At 37.7% G+C, this 27057-nt stretch overlaps 2 protein-coding genes and 1 non-coding gene across 3 annotated transcripts; all 3 read left to right on the top strand.

Moving 5' to 3' along the window:
• The first annotated feature begins 4663 nt into the window (after positions 1-4663).
• LOC101844927 (olfactory receptor 494) lies at positions 4664-5605 on the top strand. The gene has a single exon (XM_013117508.2). It carries the CDS (start codon positions 4664-4666, stop codon positions 5603-5605), a length of 942 nt encoding a protein of 313 aa, XP_012972962.2.
• A 12101-nt stretch (positions 5606-17706) lies between these two features.
• Positions 17707-17812, top strand: LOC121135655. The gene has a single exon (XR_005872756.1). It is a non-coding gene; the product is annotated as a small nucleolar RNA U13 (small nucleolar RNA).
• Positions 17813-18923: 1111 nt separating this feature from the next.
• LOC101844670 (olfactory receptor 494-like) lies at positions 18924-19868 on the top strand. Its single transcript, XM_013117510.1, has one exon. It carries the CDS (start codon positions 18924-18926, stop codon positions 19866-19868), a length of 945 nt encoding a protein of 314 aa, XP_012972964.1.
• Positions 19869-27057: the final 7189 nt, after the last annotated feature.

The following is a 27057-nucleotide window of genomic DNA, read 5'->3' as shown; positions in this document are numbered from 1 at the left end:
ACTTGTTCAATTAATTTCATGAATATAATCAGGCTTCAAACCCCACTTTTCTAGGCCTCTTGAGTCTCTTGAAGAGAAAGGCAGACCTGGGCACAGTTTACATTGCTGGCAGACATCATACTTGGAAAGATAAACCCATAAAACAGATTGTTCACTGTTCCTTTATTTCAAGGAAATTGCTTTGCAATGAATGCTCTCAGTAATCAGCCACTTATGTCCCTTAGAAAATGATTAGATGGGAAAAAGGTTTAAAGTTTATGTAAGTTATGAGGATCTAAGAGAGTAATTTAAGGTGTTCTAAAGGTCTGGGGAATTGAAAGCTTAAGTAAGTTTTAAGAGTCCAAGAAAATGTTTTAAGATGTATAAATGCAAGTTGTAAGGCATGACGGTCCAAATGGCGCTGTAATGATAAACAGCACACTTACTGAAAGTAAAACTAAGTATTTATTGTAGAAATTACTCACAAGATACCAAACAAGTAACCCAGATGAGCCCAGTAGTTTTCCGCTGCCGAACTGGAAGCCGAAATCCGGAAAAGAGACCAAGACTTCCTTTGTGCAGTCTTTTATGCCTTCCCCCGTAACGCCCCCTAGCCATGCCCAAAAGTGGGCCTGGCTAGTGATGTAGTTCACCGCCTATGTACGTATATGTCTTTATGTCCATCCGTATACGTCTTTAGTCATGCCTAAAGTGGGTGTGGTTAGCGGTGTGGTAAACCGCTCTTTTATTACCTCATCTGTATGCGCCTCTAGTAAGTCACATGGTTAATGGCGGCATACAGGCTTCCTCCTACAAAGGCATAAGGAAATTATTGTATAAAAAGTGAGAGATGTTTCAGATTCCTTTTCATCTATGTTATTGTTATATTAAGACTTCAACATTTTAGAGATATAACATTATTAATGGAGTTATGATAAGGTATTAACACTGGGATAGCACTTTATCTTATTATCATAGTCCCAAACTGTGAGTACCTCTTCCTCCAGTTCCAGGTGTCTTTTCCAGTATTCTCTCCCTCCAACTTACCCAATCGGATCCCTCCTGCTCCTATTCCCACCTGGCCCCAGTCCCCCACGAGATTTGCTCTGTTTGTACTTCCCAGGAAGATTCATGCATCCCATCCTGACCTTCCTTGTTACTTTGTTTCTGTGGGTCTGTGGACTGTAGCATTGTTATCCTTATCTTTACAGCTAATATTAACTTATAAGTGATTACAAACCATATTTACGTCTCTGGGTCTGGGTTACCCCACTCAGGATGGCTTTTTCTAGTTCCATCCATTTGCCTGAAAGTGCCATGATGTTAAACATAGATTTTCATGATATTAATAATGTTAAACATGCACACTTCATGGTTTTGCAGTGTTAAACATGCCTGTTTCCCTCCTACTGCCTATCCCTGATGATGGGATTCCCATTTCTCTGGTCTTCCAACACCCCCACACACCACCAGGGATCTTCTGACACCCCCACATACACTATTTTAAATGCATGCCCAAGATAAAAATTTTCTCTAAGCTCCTTAACCTTCTGTCTACATACCCTTCTGTGCTATAACCTTCTGACTAGTCTATATCTGTCCCAGCAGATTTCCAATCAACTGAAGACTGCGCATTGCTCAAATGTGTCAAACCCAGATGTTTCTGATAGAATTTCCAACCAACCTGAGCCCCTAAAGCTCAGAGGGCTGTAAAGCTGCCTACACTTCACTAGTCCCATGTGTTCCCACAAATTCTGGATACTGAGTGAAACAGACATCCTACAGCCTTTAGTCCTATCTCACTTTCCATTATTTGACCAGTATTCCAACTTTCCTGCCTGCCCAGAGTCAGTGAAGCTCCAATTTCAGGTCAGAAGCAATTATAGAAGAGATCATATCACTTCTTATCTTCAACAAAAAGAATTGTTGGCCAAGAAAAATCCTTTTTCAAAGTCTGGCATTCAGATAAAAGCCAGTATTCCCTCGGACATAAGAAGATAGTTCTTACTTGCTAAAATGAGTTATTCATCTCTGGCAAAGGGGATTTATGACTCCCCCATTAACCTATGTCTGTGATGCCTATTATTGTATCAAGGTCTACACTAGCCTCTATGTTCCAACAGTCTCTGATCACAAGTACCTGTTACAGAATCATTCTAGATGGCACAACTCCTCTAACTTAAAATTCTCCAGTCCCTAAGCTTCCCCTCCCTACCCCCAGCTTCTCTTTCCTCTATAACTCAGTCATTTTGGCTATGCACTCTCTTGGTTCTGTTGTAAACTGCTCTCCTGGACCTTTCTTTGTCCATTCGCCCTCCCTCCTCTTCGCTCTTTTTGATCTTCCTCTCTTACTGTTACTCTCCTCCTCTCAAGCCCTATTACAGTTTGCTGGTCTGGTTCAGTCTGGACACTGTCAGATGCCTTTGGCTGTGTTCTTCATCATCTCTACAATAAAACCTTCTCCTCAACTATACCACGGAGTGGTCATGTCTGCATATTGATTCATTTGTCAAGTAGGTTTGGAGTTGATTCAATATACAAAAATCAATAAATGTAGTTCACGAGGTATACAAATTGAAAAAACCATTTTAATGAGTAACTAAAATCTTTTAATGTAAATTAAACCAAATAAAATAACAACTTAATTGAATATTTGCCTAAGATAATTGGTTATCATGTACCTTCCATGATTTCCGAGTGAAAGTGCACCAATATTCACATGAACAGGAAAACAAGAGATCACTTGAGATTAACAAACCCCTTGAAAACTAATCGTCTTTGTGAGAAATGAATTGCTCAGCACTCGCCGGGAATGAAGCAGCGATCCCTAATGATTTAAATTCATACTAGAATCCAGAGCCTCACAAGGGACTTGTCCTCAGTGACAGACAATGACAGTGGAGAAAGATTATTAGGTATAAAATCATAGTGACTTTAAACATCTTACTCTAAAATGAATTATTACTATAAGAGGTAAGATTTTGACTTGTTGGTAAGTGGAGATACTTTCTTCTTTGAAAATATAATATATTTAGGAACCATGGTGGAGAAACAAGTCAGATGGAGTCAGGTAATCATATAGCAGAAGGAAAATAAACACACATTTATGGAATCACCTTATATTTCCATAGGCGAATTATTCAGAATGATTGGGCATAAAATTAAGTTTTCTTTCATTATTTTATTGAAAGTACAGTCCTCTCTCATACAGTACACTACAACCTGACCAGTTTCCCCTTCCAATACTCCTCCTAGCTACCTACCAGTTTTTAAAGATTCCTTACTTATCCATCCATTGGTAAGACCAGAAACCAAAATGACCTTCAAATTTATGCACACATAGCATTCAGCCAAAAGGCTAACAAGTTAACTAGCTTTGAAATGCCTTGGTGGCTTACTATCAGGGACACATATCATGTGCAAAGATACGTTTTGTTTATGGACTGAATGTTCAAGTATCACGAGAATCACTATGGACAATTGAGAAGGTAAATATAGAATGTGAGAGGATTAGAGTCAATCTGTGCCATGCTAGATGAACCTTCATAAGCCTCATAATCTCTTACTTGAATAGTAATAGATCAGTGTTCTCTGTTGAAAATCATGTGAATTTATTCCATCACACTCTTGCTAGAAAACACTGTGACACTGGGAAATAATTTGCAGTGTTTTAATATAATATTAGCAATAATGTGCTAAGTATAATTCAGATTTTACATGATGTTGAAATTGATATTTCAAGGTACTTTAAGGAGTCATGATCTATTTAGAAGTGTTTAAAATATTTAGTGAGATTTAAATGGGAAATTGCATTTGAAATTTTAGTGTGATCTCTCTTCTATTTCTTCTCAGTTATAATAAGAAAATTCATATTCTTTTAAAAAGTTGATCAAGACATGACATTACTTACAGAAATGATAGACATTGTAGCCAGTGTCACCAACACTGCACCTCTCTATGCACTAACCATCAGAAAGCTTAATGACAACTTGATGTCTGTCCCTAATTTTTATGTGCCCTTCATTTCAGGGCCATTCATCATTATGTGTAGTTGCTAAAAGGGATACTCTGAGTTCAACCTACCTGGTGTTCATATATATTTCACTTTTTAAAAGATTTGTTGTTTTTATTTTATGTTTGCGAATGTTGCTTGCATATACATATGTATGTCACTTATATTTTTGGTTCCAGTGAAGACCAGAAGAGGACATTGGGTCCCCAGAACTGAACCTCAAACCGCTGTGAGAAACAATATGGGTGCTGGGGATCAAACTCTGGTCCTTTACAAGTACAACAAGTACTCTTAACTACTGAATCATCTATAAAGCCCCATAATTTTGTTACTTATTATGTATATGTTACACAGCTTTAACCATTTTTCTGCTGTAAAATGTAAACAATAAAAAATAATGCTAGATATGGCTCAGGCATTAAAGGCTAGGCTCACAATCGAAATTAAGAAAGAAAAATACACAATTATTTAAATTCTGTGCTGGTGATGTAGTAAGCATTTAATAAAAGTTAGCAATAATTTAACTCTTCCATTTTTGATCCAACTTTAAAAAATATATTAGTTGGTAATGCTCTCCATGTATGTATCAAATGAAATCATGTGTCCTATTTATACATTTCTTCATATAATGTCTCCATCACAGTTATGCTCTGGCAGCAGCTACACCACTCCATGGCTTTCCTGGTAGAAGGAAACTACACTGCAGTGACAGAGTTCATTTTATTGGGCTTAACAAATGACCCAGTCCTGAGAGTCGTCCTCTTCACCATCATCCTGTGCATCTACCTGGTGACTGTGTCTGGGAATCTCAGCACCATCCTCCTCATCAGAGTCTCTTCCCAGCTCCATCACCCCATGTACTTTTTTCTCAGTCACTTGGCTTCTACTGACATAGGCATCTCATCTTCTGTCACACCCAACATGCTTATCAACTTCCTGGTAAATCAAAACACGATCTCCTACCTTGAATGTTCTATACAGTTTGGCTCAGGGGCTTTTTTTGGGACACTTGAATGCTTCCTTCTGGCTGCCATGGCTTATGATCGTTTTGTAGCAATCTGTAGCCCACTGCTTTATTCAACCAAAATGTCCACACGAGTCTGTGTCCAGCTGCTTGTAGGATCCTACATTGGGGGTTTCCTTAATGCTTCCTCCTTCACCAGTTCTTTTCTTTCTTTCCTTTTCTGTGGACCAAACAGAGTCAATCACTTTTTCTGTGATTTTGCTCCTTTGATGGAACTCTCCTGTTCTGATGTCAGTGTTTCTGGAGTTGTTACCTCCTTTTCTGTTGGATCAGTAACCATGATCACAGTGTTTGTCATAGCCATCTCCTATACCTACATCCTCATCACTATTCTAAATATGCGCTCCACTGAGGGTCGCCACAAGGCCTTCTCCACCTGCACCTCCCACCTCACTGCCATCACTCTCTACTATGGCACAGTCACATTCATTTATGTGATGCCCAAGTCCAGCTACTCCACAGACCAGAACAAGGTGGTGTCTGTGTTCTACATGGTGGTGATCCCCATGTTGAACCCCCTCATCTACAGCCTCAGGAATAATGAGATTAAGGGTGCTCTGAAGAGACAGCTTGGTAAGAAAATATTTTAGTAGGGTAATCTATTGTTTTACAAAACTTAATATAATAATGATAGTTACCGAAGACCAATGGGACAGTATATCAGGTTTGATTATTAGACTTCTTGTTACACCTTTTGCCCTCATCTCCTTTTTCTCACCATATACATAGATACTATATTTATTGCATTTATCTTTTTTTGTATTTTAAAATGTGCCTTTGAAAACATTCCCAGAATGTGGGTGTCAGTGAGGAGGCCTCAGCATTCTTTGGGGTCTCAGGCAATAGATCAGCATTTATCCCTGTCATCCCTGTCATCCCAGATGGACTTTGGGAGCCCATTCCATGTGGAAGGATGCTGTCTCTGCCTGGACACATGGGGGAGGGCATAGGTCCTGCCCCAGATGATATGACAGACTTTTGGGATCCCCCATGAGGGGCTTCACTCTCCTTGGAGAGTGGAGTGGAGATTGGGTGAGGGGTTGAGAGAGGGTTAATGGGGGCAGGAGAGGAGGAGAGGGAGAGGGAACTGGGATTGACGTGTGAAGCAAGCTTGTTTCTAATTTAAATTAAAAAATGCTGGTGAAATTAAAAAAAGAAAACATTATGCAATGTATTTTGTCATGTTCACCCATACTCACAACTACTTTCCTTATAACTCCCTCTGCTATACACCCAACTATTCTTTCTTATCAAATCCAACTTGTGCTACCTGTACATACTTAGATGCACATGCTTACACTGAGGTATGTATGGCCATACCCTTCAGAAAACTGACTCATCTACAAGAAGATACTAATTGTCAACTCCTCAGGTATAGGTAAACCATGTTCATGTCCCTTCTCCATGCTGGGGCTTTGTATAACTTGACTGTGTGCATACTGACACAGATAACATGAGTTCGTATCTGCAATCATTATTTTGTGCCCTGAAAACATTTATTTGTGGTTATCCACCAGCTCTAGATCTTACAATCTTTCTACCCACTCATTCACAATTATTCCAGGACCTAGTGCTGATCCTTCCATAGTCTCTAATTCTCTGCATGTTCACAGTTGTGCGTTAATCACCATCTACTGCAAAAAGAAGCTGTGCTGATGAGGTTTGGAAGATTAATTAACCAATGGTATAATATTAAGTTAGCTTAATATTATGTCCATTTAGGGAGTAATGATGGTGGGTTCTTCCCTAAGGTCTATGACATGTCTAGCACATGTTTTGACACTGTGAGTCATGTTAGCTGTGAATTTCATATTTTAGAGTTAGTCTTAGATCCAGTAAGAAAGGTGATGTTTACTTCCATGATATTTGTACCACTATAGGACCAGTAGGCATGTCTTTCCAGACTTGTGATTATTGTACTTGAAGTGTTCACAAGACAAGTTGTCTGCACAGTTATATTAGGATACTTCTATTTTAAAATTTTAATTCTTTGCATTAAATTTATAATAGACTCCACATTCTTATCATGATTTTCTCCTTTAATTACCCTGACTTACTATTTATTTCTTAAAGTTGTACAGATGATTGCATTTGCAACTTTCCATTTAGAATCTTTTTGCCCATTCTCCATATGTACAAGCCCTTCTTAGTTTCCTGCTCAAATATCACTTTCCCCATGGGGATTTCATTGCTATCCTACACACGCTAAAATTATACAATGAAAAAAGAAAATATCTAAAACAAATGGTGCAGGCCTAACTGGATGCTGGCATGTAGAAGACTGCAGACAGATCCATGTCTATTGCCATGCACAAAATGTAAGTCCAAACAGATCGAAAACCTCAACATAAATTCAGTCACACTGAACCTCTTAGAAGAGAAAGTGGGAGGTACCCTTGAATGAATTGGTACAGGAGACTGCTTCCTGAACATAACACCAGTAGCACAGACTCTGAGATCTACAATTAATAAATGGGGCCTCCTGAAACTGAGAAGCATCTGTAAGGCAATGGACACAGTCAACAAGACAAAAAGGCAGTCAGCCCACAGGATCGGAAAAGATATTCACTAACCCTGCATCTGACAGAGGACTAATCTCCAAAATTTACAAAGAACTCAAGAAGCAAGTCTCCAAAACACCAAAATATACAATTGAAAAGTGAGGTACAGAACTAAATAGAGAGTTCTCGATAGAAGAAACTAAAATGGCTGAGAGACACTTAAGAAAGTGCTCAACATCTTTGGCCATTAGGGAAATGCAAATCAAAACAACTCTGATATATCATCTTTCACCAGCCAGAATAACTAAAATAAAAACTATGACATTATATGCTGGAGAGTATATGGACAAAGGGGAGTACTCCTCCCCTGCTCTTGGGAGTGCATACAACCACTTTGGAAATGAATATGGAGATTCCTCAGGAAACTGGGAATCAGTCTATCACAAGATCCAGCAATTCCATTCTTAGGCATATACCCAAAAGAAACCCATTCATACAAGGACATCTGTTCCACTATGTTCATAGCAGCTTTATTTGTAATAGCCAAAATCTGGAAGCAACCTAGATGCCCCACAACTGAAGAATGGATAAAGAAAATGTGGTACATTTATACAATGGAGTACTACTCAGTGGAAGAAAAACAGTGGAATCTTGAAATTTACAGGAAAATGGATGGCACTAGAAGAAACCATCATGAGTGAGTTAACACAGTCACAAAAAGACAAACATGGTATGTACTCACTCATATATGCATTTTAGACATGAAGTAGGGGGAGTTCCAGCCTACAATTCCACTGCCAGAGAGTCTGGGAAACAGGGAGGACCTAAGAGAGATATGCATGGTACCCCAGAGAAGGTGAATGGTACAAGATCTCCTGAGTAGACTGGGAGCATGGGGAGAGGGGACAGAGAGCTGAGGAAAAGGGAGGGGGAGAGGAGAAAGGGAAAGGAGGACATAGGGGAGCAGGATGTTTGAGTCAGGGCAAGAATAGAGGAGAGCAGGATAAGAGATACCATAATAGAAGGAGTAATTATAGGTTTGAGGAGGGATCTGACACTAGTGAGGTTTCCAAAGATCTACAACTGGCAATCTAAGCAATAGTGGACAGGTTACCTTAAATGCCCTTCCCCAATAATGAGATTGACAACTACCTTGTATGCCATCCTTGAACCTTCATCCAGTGGTTGATGGAAGCAGAGGCAGACACCCATGGCTAAACACTGAAACAAGGTAGTATCTAAGTGAGTTAGCTGTATGACTGTTATATTGCATTCATGTGCATTGAAGCTTCACTTGAAACAAAGGCAATGCTGTTCACTTTAATCAGTCCTGTGGCGCACATACTAGATAGAACACATGATAAACTGTTCAGTTGATCTTATACATGCTGACACAGAGACACCCATTGTGTTGTGTCTGAAAACAAGGTTTCTTTGTGGATATCCACTAGCTCTGGCTCTTGAAATCCTTCCACCCATTCTTTCACAATTCCTGAGATTGGAGAGAAGTATAATATAGATGTCCCATGTAGTTTTGAACATTCCACAACCTCTACTTCTCTTCATGTTGGCAAGTTGTCTACTAATTATCAACTACTACAAAAAAAAGTTTCTTTGATGCGGACTTGGAGGTTCTCTAAGCTATGGGTATAAGAGTAAATCATTGCAAATTGGTTTAATACTAAGTCCATTTAGCAGTATAATGATGGTAAGTTCTTTGATAGGGCCTCTGACCTGTCTATCACAAGTTTTGGAATAGATGGTAGTATTAGGTGTGGGTTTCATCTTTCAGAGCTAGCTTTATATCCAGTCAGAAAGTGGTTGGTTGTTCTCATGACATTTGTTTCACTATAGCACCAGTCAGTATGTCATACCAGGCTGGTGATAATTATGCAGTGTTCAAAAGATGAATTATCTGTACAACAAAAATGATACTTAGAAGCATGGTCATATTAGGTTACTCCTCTTGAAATATTTTGGTTCCTTCTATTCAATTCAGAATAGAATTAAGATAAACTCCTGTCTTCCACGAGTCTCTCCTTGAATTACCTTAAATTGCTTTTTATTTTTATTTTTGAGGTTATCAGAAAGAATGCACTTGCTATTTTCCTTTTGGCAGCTTTTTGCCTATTCTTCATACCTAAAGGCACTTCTTAGTTTCCTGCTCAAATATCACTTGCCCCATGGTGATTTTAGTGCTAGCCTACCCAAGCTAATACCACCTCTCCTTGCCACAGCTACCACTAATATCAGTTTCATTTATTTCTTTCTACCACATTCTACATTTTAAAAGGTTGTTTCTTCTCTCCACTGAAGAACCAAATCCATGAGAATTATTTCATTCAGTAACATATCTTGGGTATCTACACAGTTCTAGGATATAATAAATAATAAATTCATCTAGATGGAATGAATGGTTCAATGGTTATCCTGTATCTACCTGTAAAACAGTTCCAAAGTGAATTTTAAATTGCAAAGGCAGATATCATTGTTTTTTGTCTTTTCTCTGCCTTCTTTCTAAACTATCATCAAACATGTCATGAATGAGCCAGAAATCTTCATTGTTATGTAAATTGAAGTTTCTTACTGGTCATTAACTTATTATTTCCTCAGTTATACAAGATCCACTAATATTTGATATAAAATAAATGAAACAGTTGAACATTCTGACCTCAGAGATGTGGCTTCATTGTTTATGGGAAGGTTAATTTTTATGTTCAGGAATTTGGGGTTTACATGACTAAAATTCTAGGCTCTTGTGTAGTCAGACTTACCTTAAAATTTTACCAGAAATTTTGAGATGTGTGTTGCTGAGACATAATCCTTTACACTGTAAAAATGTATTGATCTCATTGGTTAATAAAGACATGACTGGCCAGTAGTCAGGCAGGAAGTATAGGTGGAACAACCAAACTGAGAATGCTGTGAGGAAAAAGGGGAAGTTAGGGAGACACTAACAGATGCAGGGGGAACAGGACATGTAGAATAAGAAAAAACAACCCATGAGTCACATAGCATAAGGTTGATAAGAAATGTGAGTTAATTTAAAGTGTAAGAGTTAGTTAGTAACAAGCCTGAGATATCGGCCAAGCATTCATAATTAATATTACACCTCAGATTTATTATTTGAGAGTGGCTGCAGGACAGGAAAACTTCCTACAGTATGTCAAGTAATAAAAGACTAGGAACATGCTATCAGGAGAAATATTTATATAGGTTCCAATATACATGTTGTTAAGATGAATGAGAAGCTCAGCAGGAAAAGTCAATAACACCAAGCCTGATAATGTGACTTTGAACCTGGGGACCTATATAATTGAAGGAATGAACCAACTCCTATACATTGTGCTCTGACTTACACACACACACACACACACACACACACACACACACACACACACAATGAAGGAAAAAGAAGTTAAAGATGGCAAGACAGAATAGACATACAAGAAAAAGAGATATAGACCAGAATTAAGAGGAGATTAGATGAAGGGGCTCAGTGAATAAGAGCACAAACTCATCTTGCAGATGAGCTTGGTTCAGTTCTCAGAACCTACATTGTAGCTCACAATCATCTACAATTCCAAATCTAGGGAATTTATCTATCACACCGTTTTGAAATTTGCAGGGAATAGGCATGAACATGGTGTACATCCATACGTGAAAAGCACTGGTACACATAAAAAGTAAAATAAATAATTCTTTTTAAAAAAGAAGAAAGAGGATTTTGAAGACAGTTCGTCTATGGGAACTCAAGGAATTTCTCTGCTTTATCCAGGTCTTGAATCGCACAGTGCTATTTCCTAGGACAACAATGGTTATTGTTATCAACAGGTTTTACTGATACATATATTAGACTCTGATTTTCTACTTAATCCTGGAACTTCAACAGGAGAATAGTGTGGATCAGAAAATCCATTCAACACATCTGGGTTGTGAGAGTAATGGCACCCCCTTCTCTTTGATTGATCCCCATTTAACAGTCAGAAAGTTCTGTCTCATAATATTTTTCAATATATAGTTTCCTTATTTTCTAGCCTCTTTACAGAACTGATTTACATGGCTTCTCTATCCAGAAGATCTAGAGTTTACTTCCTAGTCAGTCTCATGGAATGATAGGTGTTAAAATTATCTAAACATATCTAATCACTTTATTACCTTGCATGTAGTCTTTCAGTAGTACTGAGATGAATAAATATTCTTTTGCTTAGAATTTGTGGTTTATTAAAACCTATTTCCCATGGACACCTTCTATCACTACATGCTAATTCAATCTTCAACCCAATTCTCTTTTTACATCTTTTTCATTACTGAATGAATATCACAGGATGGCTCTCATTTCTGACACTCTAGTAGGCTTCATCCAAGGAATGCAGGGATGGTTCAACATTAGAAAATCTATCAATGTAATCCATCATATAAACAAACTGCAAAAGAAAAACCACATGATCATCTCACTAGATGGTGAAAAAGCCTTTGACAAAATCCAGCACCCCTTCATGATAAAGGTCCTAGAGAGATCAGGGATAGCAGGAACATACCTGAACATAATAAAAGCAATATACAGTAAACCAACAGCTAACATCAAACTAAATGGAGAGAAACTCAACTCAATTCCTCTAAAATCAGGAAAAAGACAAGGCTGTCCACTCTCTCCATATCTCTTCAATATTGTACTTGAAGTTCGAGCTAGAGCAATAAGACAACAAAAGGAGATCAAACGGATACAAATAAGAAAAGAAGAAGTCAAGCTTTCACTATTTGCAGATGACATGATATTTTACATATGCGACCCAAAAAACTCCACAAGGGAACTCCTAGAGCTGATAAACACCTTCTGCAAAGTGGCAGGATACAAGGTTAACTCAAAAAAAATCAGTGGCCCCATTATATACAGATGATGAGGTGGCTGAGAAAGAAATCAGAGAAACATCACCCTTTACAATAGCCATAAACAGCATCAAATATCTGGGGATAATGTTAACCAAGTAAGTGAAAGACCTGTATATCAAGAACTTTGAGTCTTTAAAGAAAGAAACCAAAGAGAATACCAGAAAATGAAAAGATCTCCCATGCTCTTGGATTGGTAGGATCAACATAATAAAAATGGCAATCTTGCCAAAAGCAGTCTACAGATTCAATGCAATCCCTATCAAAATTCCGGCACAATTCTTGAAAGATCTGGAAAGAACAATAATCAACTTTATGTGGAAAAACAAAAGGCCCAGGATAGTCAAAACAACCCTATACAATAAAGGAACTTCAGGAAGCATCACCATCCCTGACTTCAAGCTCTATTATAGAGCTATATTCCTGAAAACAGCTTGGTATTGGCACAAAAATAGACAAGTAGACCAATGAAACCGAACTGAAAACCCTAATTTTAACCCACACACCTATGAACACTTGATTTTGTAATTTAAAGATAGGTCCTCGCCTCTATAGATCTCAGTCCATTTTTTTTTTTTGCTTCTCACACTCGAGAAGCATCCTCAAGCTGAAATGTCAGGTTATAATGCTAGGCATCCTACTGAGTAAATCCTGAAACCTGGAGACTCCGGAGGGTGAAAGTACCTACTCAGACAACAAATTTAAAAACTAAATGTTCCTAAACAAGGCTCCAAGTGCACAGAGAATAAAACTACTGACATGAGAAAAGCTGTGGTAGGCAGCAAACAACAGGAAATACAGACATCACCAACAGAAACCGTGGGAAGATGAGCTCACACATTTGCCTACATCCCATTGCCACCAGCTTCCAGGGAGCAGAGGCTGCTCCAAAGCTGTCTTTTTGCTCTTCTTCCCCATCCCACCTATTTGATTCACATTTGCATGTAACTTATATATACATTAAAAATATTTGGTAATATTTTGTCTTTCCTCCTGTTTTCTTTTACTTTTATCTTTAATTGTATTTTACTTTATCTCAATTTTTAACAATAATTTAAAAAATCCATCCAATGTATTTTCATTGTGTTCTTTTTTCCAACATACTTTCTTTATTTAAATTATAAACATGCTTGCTTCACATGTCATTCCCAGCTCCCTCTCCCACCCCTCCTCTCTTGTCCCTTCACCGTTCCCCCAGCCCCCCAACCCCCCACCCAATTCTTACATCATTCTCCAGGGAGGGTGAGGCCCTCCTTAGGGAACTCCAGAATCTGTCATTTCATCCATGGCAGAACCTAGGTCCTCACCCATGTGTCCAGGCTGAGAGAGCATCCCTCCATGTGGAATGGGCTCCCAAAGTTCATTCTTACACCATGGTAAACACTGTTCTACAACCCAAGGCCCCAGAAATTGCCAAGGCCTCCTCACTGGCACTACATTCAGGGGGGTCTGTATTAGTCCCCTGCTGGTCTCTCAGCCCTCAGTCTGGGGTCCAAGAGCTCCCCCCTTGTCAGGTCAGCTGTCTGTGGATTTCACCAACATGATCTTGACCCCTTTTCTCATCACTCCTTCCTCTCTGTTCTAGGGTTCCAGGAGTTCAGTGTTTAGCTGTGGGTATCTGCCTCTGCTTCCATCAGTCACTGGATGAAGGTTCTAGGATGGCATGTAAGGTAGTCCTCAATCACATTATCAGGGATGGGCTATTAAGCTAGTCTCTCCACTGTTGTTTAGTTTGACAGTTGGTGACATCATTGTAGATCTCTGGAAATCTCACTAGTGTCAGCCCTCTCCCCAAACCTATAATGACTCCCTCTATTATGGTATTTCTCATCCTGCTCTCCCCATGTCTTACTCTCCCCTCCCCCCCTCTTTTTTCCCCATGCTCCCAATCTGCTCAGGAGATCTTGCCTCATTCCCCTTTTCTGGTATATCATGCATATCTATCTTGAGAACCTCCCTGATTCCCAGATTCACTGGAAATGGGATTGTAGGCTGGCACTCCCCTGCTCCATGTCTAAAATACATATATGAATGAGTACAAACCATGTTTCTCTTTTTGTGACTGGATTACCTCAATCAGGATAGTTTCTTCTAGTGTCATCCATTTGCCAGCAAATTTCAAGATTCCACTGTTTTTTCCCACTGAGTAGTACTCCATTGTGTAACTGTACCATATTTTCTTTATCTACTCCTCAGTTGTGGGGCATCTAGGTTGCTTCCAGGTTCTGGCTATTAAAAATAATGCTTCTATGAATATAGTTGAACAGACATCCTTATTGTATGAATGGGCATCTTTTGGGTATATACCTAAGAGTGGAATTTCTGGGTCCTGTGGTAGACTGAGTCCCATTTTCCTGAGGAATCTCCATACTGATTTCCAAAGTGGCTGTACAAGCTTGCACTCCCACCAGCAATGGATAAGTGTTCCCCTTTCTCCACATCTTCTCTAGTATAAGCTGTCATTGGCGTTCTTTTATTTTAATCATTCTGACAGGAGTAAGATGATATCTGAGTTGTTTTTATTTGTATTTCCCTAATTGCTAAGGATATTGAGCACTTTCTTAAGTGTCTCTCAGCCATTTTAGATTCCTCTATTGAGAATTCTCTATTTAGTTCTGTACCCAACTTTTTAATTGGATACTTTGGTGTTTTGGAGACTTGCTTCATGAGTTCTTTGTAAATTTTGGAGATCAGCTGTGTGTCTGATGTGAGGTTAGTGAATATCTTTTCAAATTCTGTGGGCCACCTTTTTGTCTTCTTGACTGTGTCCTTTGCCTTACAGAAGCTTCTCAGTTTCAGGAGGTCCCATTTATTAATTGTCGACCTCAGTGTCTGTAGATAGATCCATGTCTATTGCCATGCACAAAACTTAAGTCCAAATGGATCAAAGACCTCAACATAAATCCAGCCACACTGAACCTCTTAGAATAGAAAGTGGGAGGTACCCTTGAATGAATTGGTACAAGAAACCGATTCCTCAACATAACTCCAGTAGCACAAACACTGAAATTGTGTTCTTTTACCGACTCCTTTCAGATCCTCTCCACTTCCAAAATCACCCATTTTCATGTCCCCTGTTTATTTCTAAAAACAAATCAAATCAAGCAAAAAATAGAAAAGCAAAATAAGTCTTTTTCTTGTTGGTTGGCATTTTGACTGCCCTGAAGTATGGTTGATACATCCAGTCCACCCCACTGGAGAAAAGTGGTTTGCCATTCCCCACAAAGAAATAATTACATGATAAAGGAAACTATTAGCTGTCACTGTATGCACCTTAGCAGTAAGGACAAATAGCAAGCAGTTGTCACTGTAGAGAAAGACTATGTTGATTAAAATGTGACATGTGGCATATAACCCTTGTTGAGTACCTGATCTGCTTGTTAATATTCCATTGATATTCATCATGACTGAGAAAATTGCAGGTACTTGTGTTCATATAAATATGTGAACTTTTAATTACTTTTTGTTTGCACTGACACAAAAAAATGATGGTAAGTTTTAAGAATTTCTAAAAATCATTCTAATTGTATTCCTCCCCTTTATTCCTTCCAAATAAGTTCATCAATAAAGGTTATCTCTCTGTCAAGAAAAACATAAGGAACATATTAGAGTGAAGACCTGAAAGTATGCTGTTCAAAATGTGGCTTGTTATTGCACAGGCAATTCATACGTGATTTAAGATTCTCTGTTACAAATAAAAAGGTAACAAATCTTAAACACAAATATATGCTGTGAATACAGAAATAGTATCATCTAGGAAGATTAAATGGATTTTAAACTTAATGGAATTAAGATTCGCAAGAGTTGAGCTGACCTGTCAAGGCAACTGTGCTTTTTGTTCTATATTACGTCACATAAGCTGGCACAAACTGTCACTTGTTTGGGGTATGAACAGTGAAATGGTTACTCTTACCTGGAAATCATTCATATGTCTTTCTATTTAAAAATATTTTATACTCTTGCCTATGAAAATGTGTGCCGGAACTGTTATTCAACATAACCTCTCATCCTTTCCTACAGTCACAAAAATACTTAATAGGGTATGTAACATCAACCAATAAAATATAAAAAGAAAAAATGAAGCGCATTGAAGTAAAGCAACCACAGTATTCCATTTTAATGATTGGTTTACTATCTTCTAACTTGACCAAAACTGAAACAATTACCAGCAGACACAAATATTGCCTAAGATAATGTTATCATTAGCTGCCATGATTATCAAGTGAAAGGACATCAATACTCATGTAAAGAGGAAAACAAGATATCACTTGAGGTTGACAGAGTACTTTAAAATTAATTGTGTTTGTAACAAATGAACTGCTCAGCACTCACTGGGAATGAGGTAATGATTCCTGGTGATTTGAAGTCACACTGGAATCCAGATCATCACTGGGGATTTATCCTCAGTGACAGCGACAGTGTAGATAGGTTTGCAATTATAAAATCATAATAGCATTGAACTTCTTACTTTGAAATGAATTCTTATTCTAAGAGGCAAGTTTGTGACTTTGTTGGTAATGGTGATACTTTATTCTTTAAAGCACTATGTCTATAGACCATGGTGGAGAAATAATTCAGATGAAATCAAGCAATTATGCAACAGACTTAATAAAACCCTAAACTTTCATAGAATCACCTTATATTTCCATAAGTAACTTATTCAGAATGATCAGCATAAAATAAATCTTCAAAGACTTGTTATTTCTCCACCAACTAGTGAGACAGAAATCAGCATGAATTTCATAAATGTACACATGTAACATTCAGTCAAATTTAAATACTTTGGTGACAAATATCATTTGCAAAGAACTATTTGTTTTCGGGACTGAATGTTCCAGCATCATAGGCATCACTCTGGACAAATGAGGATGTAACTATAGAATGTGAGGGATGGAAATCAATCTGTCCCTTATTGGGTAAGCCTTGATAAAGATCTTAACTTCTTAGTATGAATGTTTATTGACAAGTGTTCTGTGTTAAAAACATGAATTTATTTACCATATTCCAGTTAGAAGATACTGTGACATTGGGAATGGATTTGGTGTACCTAAAAAAATGGTAATAATAATAATGTGCTAAATATTATTCATATTTTACATAATGGTAAAATTGATATTTCTAATTATGTTAAAGAGCATTGATCTATTTAGAAGTACTTAATAAAGTATTTAAGGAGCTTAACACAGGAAGTTTCATTTGTAAATTTTGTGTGATTTTTATTTAATTTTACAGACTTTGATATCAATGTCATCTACAAAAAACTTTTCTATGTACTAATCATAAGAAAGCTGAAGTTACTGATCCTTTTTTTGGTTCACAAGCCTGATGATTTGGGATTCATGAAAATAAATGACATGTGACACTTACAAAACTTTGTTAGGACTTGGGCACATTATCCATCTGACATGAGCAAAAGGAAAAAGAAAACAAAGCAGATAAAGAAAAAAGAAAAACTGAAATGCTATCTGTCTGTCTGTCCGTCCATAATGTGTGTATGCTCTGAAGGGAACTGTCACCATTTATTTATACTCTGGCTACTAAAAATAACAGATTGAGCTCAACCTGCCTGGTTTCCATATCTAATAGTCTTTTAAAATATGTTATTTTTATTTTGTGTATATGAGTGCTGCCTGCCTATAGATATATATGCCATGTGTGTGCCTCATGCCTGTGAGGACCAGAAGAGGCATTGGGTCTTCAGAGCTATAAAAACATACTGCTGTGAGAAACCCAGGTCATCTGCAAGTGTAGCCAGTGCAATTAGACACAGAGACGTCTCTTGAGCCCCATAATTCTGTTACTTCATCTATATGGTTTTAAAAACATGCATATATGTGTGTGTGTTTCTTCTATAAAATAGAAATTATAAAAGAACTTAATACTATTTAATGACAATAAAAACAGAAATGCATTTTTTAAAAGTCATCTGCAGGTGATTTAGTAAGTATTAAATAAATTTAGCAATGATTTAAGTCTTCATTATTTAATCCTATGATTTTACATTTTAATCCTTGTGATACTTACAATAAATGCATTGATATTTGTAAAAGGCTCGTTACTTTTTCAGATTTGGTTCTCTCCTTCCACCATGAGAACTCCAGGAAACATCATGTGTCATCATGTGTCAGCCTTGCCATCATGTGCCATCATGTGTCAGCCTTGGTAATAAGCACATTTACCTGCCAAGCAACCTCACCAGGCTATCTCATGATTTTAAATCTTTGTATTTAATGACAATTAGGAACATTTTACTGTAAATAAATGCAAATATAATTTATTTGTTATTAATACTACATCTCTAGCATTTGTGATTAAATTCTTTGAGAACTTACTGCACAGAAAGGTGAAAACAATGAAATCCCTGATTAAAATATCTACCATTGGTCCTAGTTTTTGAATAGTATATTAGTTTGTATTTCTAAGCATGTCTGTATTAAATGAAATGGAGTGACCTATTTATAAATCTTTTCCTGTAATCTCTATCACAGCCTTGTTTTGGGAGGAGCTACATCACCCCATGGCTTTCCTGGAGGATAGGAACCATACTGAAGTGACAGAGTTCATTTTATCAGGCTTAACTGATGACCCAGTCCTTAGAGTCATTCTCTTCACTGTCACGCTGTGCATCTACCTGGTGACTGTGTCTGGGAACCTCAGCACCATCCTTCTCATTAGAGTTTCTTCCCAACTCCATCATCCCATGTACTTTTTTCTCAGTCATTTGGCTTCTATTGACATAGGCATCTCATCTTCTGTCACACCCAATATGCTTGTAAACTTCCTGGCAAATCAAAGTTCCATCTCCTACCTTGGATGTGGAATCCAGCTCAGCTCAGCTGCTTTCTTTGGAACAGCTGAATGCTTCCTTCTAGCTGTCATGGCTTATGATCGCTTTATGGCAATTTGCAACCCACTGCTTTATTCAACTAAAATGTCTACACAAGTCTGTGTCCAGTTGGTTCTGGGATCTTATATAGGGTGTTTTCTTAACACTGTGTCATATGCCCTTTCATTTTTTTCTTTTCTTTTCTGTGGACCAAATATAGTCAATCACTTTTTCTGTGATTTTGCTCCTTTGATGGAACTCTCCTGTTCTGATATTAGTGTCTCTGGAGTTATTATCTCATTTTCTGCTGGCTCAGTCACTATGACCACACTATTTGTCATATTCATATCCTACACCTACATCCTCATCACCATCCTCAAGATGCACTCCTCTGAGGGTCGCCAGAAAGCCTTCTCCACCTGCACCTCCCACCTCACTGCAGTCACTCTCTACTATGGCACCATCACGTTCATTTATGTGATGCCCAAATCCAGCTACTCCACAGACCAGAACAAGGTGGTGTCTGTGTTCTACATGGTGGTGATCCCCATGTTGAACCCCCTCATCTACAGCCTCAGGAATAATGAGATTAAGGGTGCTCTGAAGAGACAGCTTGGTAAGAAATTATTTTCATAGGGTAACTAGTTGTTTTGTAAAACTTAACATAGTAATAGCAATCAGCAAGACCAATGTGACCATCATCTCAAGTTTAGTTATTAGCTTTCTTGTTCCTCCTTTTGCCCTAATATCTTATTTATTCCAGTATATATAGGCAGGGGATTTTATTGCATTTCTCTCTTGTATAATATTAAATGTGTCTTTCAGAATCTTATACAATGTATTTTGATCACATTCACATCCTCCCCACAACTTCTTTCAGTCCTATAGCTCCATCTCCTACCCACGCAACACTATGTCCTTTTTTTGGCAGATCTAACTTGGACTGTCTGTATATGCTTAAGTATGTATCCATCAATATTTGCATGGGTAGCCTCCTGGGGCCACACTCTTAAAGATAATTGACTTTCCTCCTCTTGCAGACATCAATTGCCAATTACACCCCAGCTAGGGCTGGACTTCATTCCCAATTCTCTCCATGATAGGATTTTGTCTGGTTTGAGCTTGTAGATTCTTACATATACCACGAGTTCATATCTGCAACCATTCTGTTGTGTCATGAAAACAATATTTCTTTGCAGTCATCCAACACCTCTAGTTTTTACCATCTGTCTTTCTGCTCTTCAAAATGATTCTGAGCTGGGAGAGAAGTGAATGTGATAAAGATGTCCTGTTTAGAGATAACAATTCCACAGTCTGTAATTCTCTGCACATTGTCAAGTTGTGTGTTATTCTCCATCTACAGCAAAACGAAGCTGTTCTAATAAAGGTTGGAAGATGAACTAATCTATGGTATAATTATAATCCATTGTAAATTGATTTGATACTATGTCTTTTAAGCAAGATAATGGTGTCAGGTTATTCCCAAGGGCCTAACTACTGACTGGATCTAAAGTTAGCTACACAAGATGAAACCCACATCTAACAACACTATCAGGACCAAAAGCTAAGCTAGACAGGATATAGGCCTAGTAAAGCACTGACTCCTATTATCATAGCCACAGCTCAAAACTTCCAATTTTCCTTTGCTGTCTTCTAAGTAGAGACTTAAGAGTGATCCTCAATCATGCTAAAACATCTTTGTACAATCTACCTATTAACCCTCTGAAAAGAGTCTTCATTCTTTTAAACCAGAATCATTTTTGGGGTCTTCAAGCTTTTGCTAAGACTCAAATGTGTGAGTCTACTGCTATTTCTACAATATGGATTTTGGTACAAAAACTGGTAATGCTAATAGCAATGCTAAAATTTATCTCTTTTTTGTAAAATCAAACAATTACTGAAAGTTTTAGAAGTAATGACTGTATCCAGTTGTAAGGGGTCAAAGGGACTCCACGTAAGTACTGTTGTCAATCAACACAGGTTAAGCTTCTCCCTCTACTACTTATCCCTAGGGATGGACTCCCCATTTCCCTGGTCTTGAGATGTGCCCCTCCACAACTAACACGACCATGGGTTTGAAAGTTATAAATGTATATCCATGATAAAAAAATTCCCTAAGCTCCTTAACTTAATCTTTCTCTAGTCTACTTGTCCAAGAAGATTTCCAATCAACTGAATTTGGCAAACTGTTCCAAACAGACCAGCCCCAGGTGCTTCAGATGGAATTTCCAACCTGCCTGAGCCCCTGTATCACAGACTGCTCCAAAACGATCTGCACTTCACATTCTCAGGAGGTCCCACAGAACCTGGGCAGCAAGAGAAACAGATGTCTCAAAGCCTGTACCCCTCTCTCTCTTCCCATTATTTGACCATCATTCCAGCCTTTCTGCCCCCCCCACTTCTGACACTGAATGATACAATTTCAGCTCAGAAGCAGTTAGAGAAGAGATTACGTCACTCCTTATCATCAGCAAAAAGGCTGGAATTGTTGATCCCAGAAAATTCCTTTTTCCAAGTCCAGCATTCAGATAAAAGCCAGTATTCCTTTGGGAACTTAAAAAGTTAGTTCCTACTTGCTAAATTGAGTTATTCTCATTATCTCTGGAAAAAGGGGCTTATAGCTCTTCCATTAACCTATTCCTGTGATGCCAATTAACATATCAAGTTGATGCCAGCATCTAGGCTTCCTCAATCCCTACTTACAAGTACCAGTTACAGAATCAGTCTAACTGACATACTCTCCCTCTAACTTAAATCACTCCAGCCCCTAAGCTTCCCTTCCCTTCCCTCAATTTTTCTTTCCTACATATCTCAGCCATTTTGGCTATACATTCTCTTGGTTCTGCTCTGAACTCCACTCCTGGACTTCTCTTTGTCCATTTGCCCTCTCTCCTCCTTCTTCCTTTTCCTCCTCCCTCACCGTGTACTTCATTCTGCTAGTTCAGTCTGGACACTTTCAGATGCCTCTAACTGTCTCCTTCATATCTACACTAAAACCATCTTTTCAACAATACCTCATTTTCATTTCAATGAACAAGTAAGCTTCATTCTAAATATTTGAGGATGCTTCACTATACAAAATTCAATAAATATAATACATCATATAAACAAACATAAGGAAACAAATGCATGATAATCTAAATACATAAAAATGACCTTTGACAAAATCCAAAGTTCTTTCATGATGAAATCCCCGATGAGAATAGGATACAAGTGACACATGTAAACACTATGGGTAGCTGAAGTAGACTCATACATTTGAGTCACAGCAAGAGCTTTGGAACTGAAAAATGATTTGGTGTTTAAAAAACCATATATATATATATTTATATACATACATATATATGTATATACATGTATATATCAGAAATGTTTTCAGAATATTGAGAATGCACTTTTAAATGATTATTTACAAGACAACCAAAGACAATTATTAAGTTTGAGCTTGTGACTATGATAAAAGTAGTCAGTATTCTACCAGTGATAGATTAATATCTCATCATAACTCCATTCGTTAATGGTAAAACTCCAAACCTGAAGTCTTAATATAACAATAGCATAGTGAGGGAGAAAGAATTCTGAAACTTTTTAACTGATTTTTTATACATTTCAAATCATTTTCAGACATTTACAATTTTAATTTGCATACATTAAGGCACTTCCTCAAACCTTCGCAACTTATTAGAGTTTTTATATCATCAGTCTTTTATAACTTGGAGTTACATATGTTAAATTACTTTCTTATATGTTCATATGTTATTTAAGTTTTTATAATCTTAGACTTTTCCAACTTGCATCCTGAATCGTTTTCCTAGGTTGTCGTACATTTTTCAAATTTTAAATCTATTTATATTAATCATTTATGATGAGATATAGATGATTGATTATTGAGATAAGCCATTGAAAAGCAAGTTGTAAACTAAAGAAATTTTTATTGTTAGGACAAAACCCTAACTTAGAACTAATATAATCAAGAACAGGTGGTAGATCAGGACTAATTTAGTAAATAACTAGACAAGACTTAATTATCTCTGCGAAACACCAAGAAAATATATTGACCTACCAAATGGAAACCCTTTATACTAAACAGAAAAACCAATGATACTATACAAGAGAAACACTATGATTTAGGATATAAAACTTAATCAGCATAGACAACTTTCACAGAAAAGGTAATGGACAGCTGAAATGTATGCAATAACAGAAAATGAAAAAAAAGGCTTAATATAGAGCTTCATAACTGAAAAGTTCACCATATCTGCCACCACTTAAAGCAGATACTTCTCTTAGAAGAGTACCTTCATTTTGGGATTTAAGACTGCAGAGGAACAGCCTGCCTAATATCCCTTGACTCTCTGGAAGAAGGATCTATTAACACGGGGTCAGATGTTCTTTCGTGGTCCCTGATACACTCAGGGAACTGGACAATGAACAAGAGAGCTTGGGCAGTACAGTTTTGAAAGTTGGTTAGTGCTCAGTGCTAAAATACTATATCAAAGTGGAATAAAAGATAGAGTGAACAACTGATAAAATTAAGATTAGCAGGAGTCAGACTGGGTCTTCAAACTGAAGAACACTGTTTCAACCTTCACCAAAGAGTAGAAGCTAAAACATGCTTGAGGCAGGAATTATAAAATGTCAGTTCTTAGCTAGGGACCAGCCATGTGTTGATTTTATTCACAGTTTTCTATATAACAATATTTTATAATTTTGACTGTGAAAATTTCTTAAATAACTGTATTTTAAAAATCAACTTTACATCTCCTCTTTTCCTATATTTCTCAAGGTAACTAAGGAAGTGTATTACATCATTCACTACAGAGTACTTGCACAAATGATGATATTGAATGAAAGAAGTCAAAGTTCTATATTTTATCTCAGTATTAATTAACTTGAAAGATAAATTTACCTAAAATCAACATTGCTTGAAGCAACACATATTAGGATATATATTTCCAATAATTGTCAAATGAAAGTGAACCAATTCTCACATAAAAACAAAAAATCCTGATTAACTCCTTGAAATTTGTGTCCATGTGTAATGAATGGCTCATTTTCACCTGAGATAATGGTCCCTGGGGATTTGGATTCATATTTGAATCCCCAGATACTCAGAGACTTACTCTCAATGGTAAACAGTGATTGTGGAAGACAACTATTTGACTATAAAAACATGTTATATCTGTCTTGACTTTCTACTTTAAAATGAATCCTTATTTCAAAAGGTGAGTGCACTTACTTCCCTCTACCATTGGAGAATACTTTGTTCTTTGAAAAAGTATCTATATTTATAAACTGTTTAGCTATAGTAAAAAAATTTAACTGAATCTACTTATATTTTCATAGTCTAATTCTTGTAAATAATTAAGCATAGAACTTAGCTCTCAAGGTTTTATTATTTATACATACAAGTAGAAGAGAGAGAACCCACATGGTCTCTAATGGCTTGTAAGCATAAAACTCAACAAAAAATGCTAATAAATTCACTACCTTTCACATAAGTTGGTAATTTCATGGCAAATATCTCATGGAAATACAGAATTTGCTTATTGATTTTCTGGGAGCCATGTGACTTATTTGGGGGGACCAGGCCTGAGAATAGCATAAGTAAGTTCTCCTTGTGGCAAGGTCATGGGGAATTTAGTACGTTTTTGGCAAGGCCAATAGATAGTTCACTGCATAATTTTGGGCATGACCTCAGCAGTCTATTGCTACCTGCTCTTCTTGCTTCCCTTAAACAAATTATTGCCGGCTGCCTCTAGTTTCACTTTCTTAGAGCTATGAATGAGATGGCTTTAGCATAGGGAAACATTCCCTCTGATGACTCTCCTCTAGATGTGCCAGAGGAGATGTTGTTAATAATATACAGTGAACCTGACTCAGCTCCTAAAGCCTTTGATGTTTGAAGTGTGATCATGAATTCAGGATTCTCAAGAACAGGATGTTGCCTTTCCGTCACACTTTGTCACTAGCCTAAATAGGGTCACAGTAGTTCATGGCATTACAAATCTACATAACTGCTTTGGAGAGAAAGATTTTAAGCACGAAAGTCTAGAAGAGATGCTTATAGTAGATGATATCAAGAGTTAATGGGAACAGTCTAGGAACAGGAAAAGAAGCAGAATCATAGAAAGCCATGGTGCCCTCATTTATATAGCTGTGCCAATACTGTAGGAAGCTGAGAGGAAGGAGGCATGAGAACAAGGAACAAACTATTCTTTTTTATTTTTCCTAGTTCTTGCAAGAAATTTTATCTCTCACAGTAAAAATTGTCCTTATGGCAATCAGGTAACTGATAGTACAGATAACACATGTCCCTAACCATGGATCTCCCACTTGTACTGAGGGGCTCTTCACTTCAGTGTCATTCTTCAAAGGCAGTGTAATAAGAGTAGACTTATAGGCTCTTCATTTTATTGTCACTCTTCAAACAGTGTAATAAGAGTAGACTGAATTCACATTGTCTGTAATTCATGTCCTCATTCTAGTGATTCTTATGTAACATTGAGTTACTTAACATTTCCAAATCATTGTATCAACTATAAAACTGAATCAGTAAGAATACTAATATTATTCCATGGAAATGGCAGTAGGGCACCATAGAATTTCTAAATCATGTTCAGGTAATTACATCTTTACTACAGTGTTCCCTTGGTCATTTCCTTCAAGTCACCCCCCCCCACCACCGGCTGAACTCTCCTTTCCACCAGATCCATTCCTCCTCCATTTCCCCTAAGAAAAGGTTAGGCCTTGTAGGGACATCAACCAAACATGGCATTATCAAGTTGCAATAAGAATAGGTATATCCCCTCATTAAAGCTGGATGAGGCAACCCAGTAGGAAGAAAAGGGTCCCAAAAGCAGACAAAGGGGTCAGAGACAGCCCATATTTCCACTGTTAGGAGTCATGCAAGAAAACCAAGCTACACAACCGTAACATATATGTAGAGGACCTAGTGCAGACTCATACAGGCTCCGTGATTGTCAGTTCATCTTATATGAACAACTAACTATGAGTCCTGGTTTGTAGATTCTGTGGATTTTCTTGTGATGTCCTTGACCTCTCTGGCTCCTAAAATTTTCCTTTTTCTCTTGATCACGATTCCTCTAGTTCCCTAACATTTGGCTGTGGGTCTCTGCATCTTCTCCCATGAGTTTATGGATGAAGCCTCTCTGGTAATGATTATGCTACACTCGAGTCTAAAAGTATAGCAGAGTATCATTAGGAATCATATAATTGTCCTTTGGTTCTGTCCTAGGTCTCTTGGGTATCCATATTCTGGTTCCTGACTCTCCAGGCAGTATCAGGTATTGACTCCCTCTCATAACATGGGTCTCAAGTTATCATTCATTGACCACTCCCAAAAGTTCTGCGCCATCTTTACCCCTTACATCTTGTATCCAGGACAAATTGCAGGTGAAGGTGTTGTGGCTGGGTTTGTGGTCCTATCTATCAACTAAAAGCCTTTCCTTCTTTCAAAAGATGGCCTGTTCAGGCTCCATGTCCACCATTGCTAAGAGTCTTAGCCAGGGTTGCCCTTATAGATTCCTGGAAGCTTCCTTTGCAGTAAGATTCTACCTCACCCATTAAGTGCCCCCACCCAATTCCAGTTGTCTCTCCCAATACTCTCTCCCTCGACCTGCCTCACTCCATATCTGCTATCTCCTATAACCGTCCCCACCAGCCTACAGTTCATCTTTGAAATCTATACTAGTCCCCTTCCTAGGGAGATTAATGCATCCTGTCTTGCGCCATCCCTGTTACTTAGCATCTCTGAGTCTGTGGATTGTAGCATGGTTATCTTTTATTTACAGCTAATATTGGA

This window comes from Mesocricetus auratus, unplaced genomic scaffold (assembly GCF_017639785.1).
Source record: "Mesocricetus auratus isolate SY011 unplaced genomic scaffold, BCM_Maur_2.0 Super-Scaffold_4256, whole genome shotgun sequence".
Lineage (NCBI taxonomy): Eukaryota > Metazoa > Chordata > Mammalia > Rodentia > Cricetidae > Mesocricetus > Mesocricetus auratus.
This window is presented reverse-complemented; position numbering and strand designations above follow the sequence as displayed.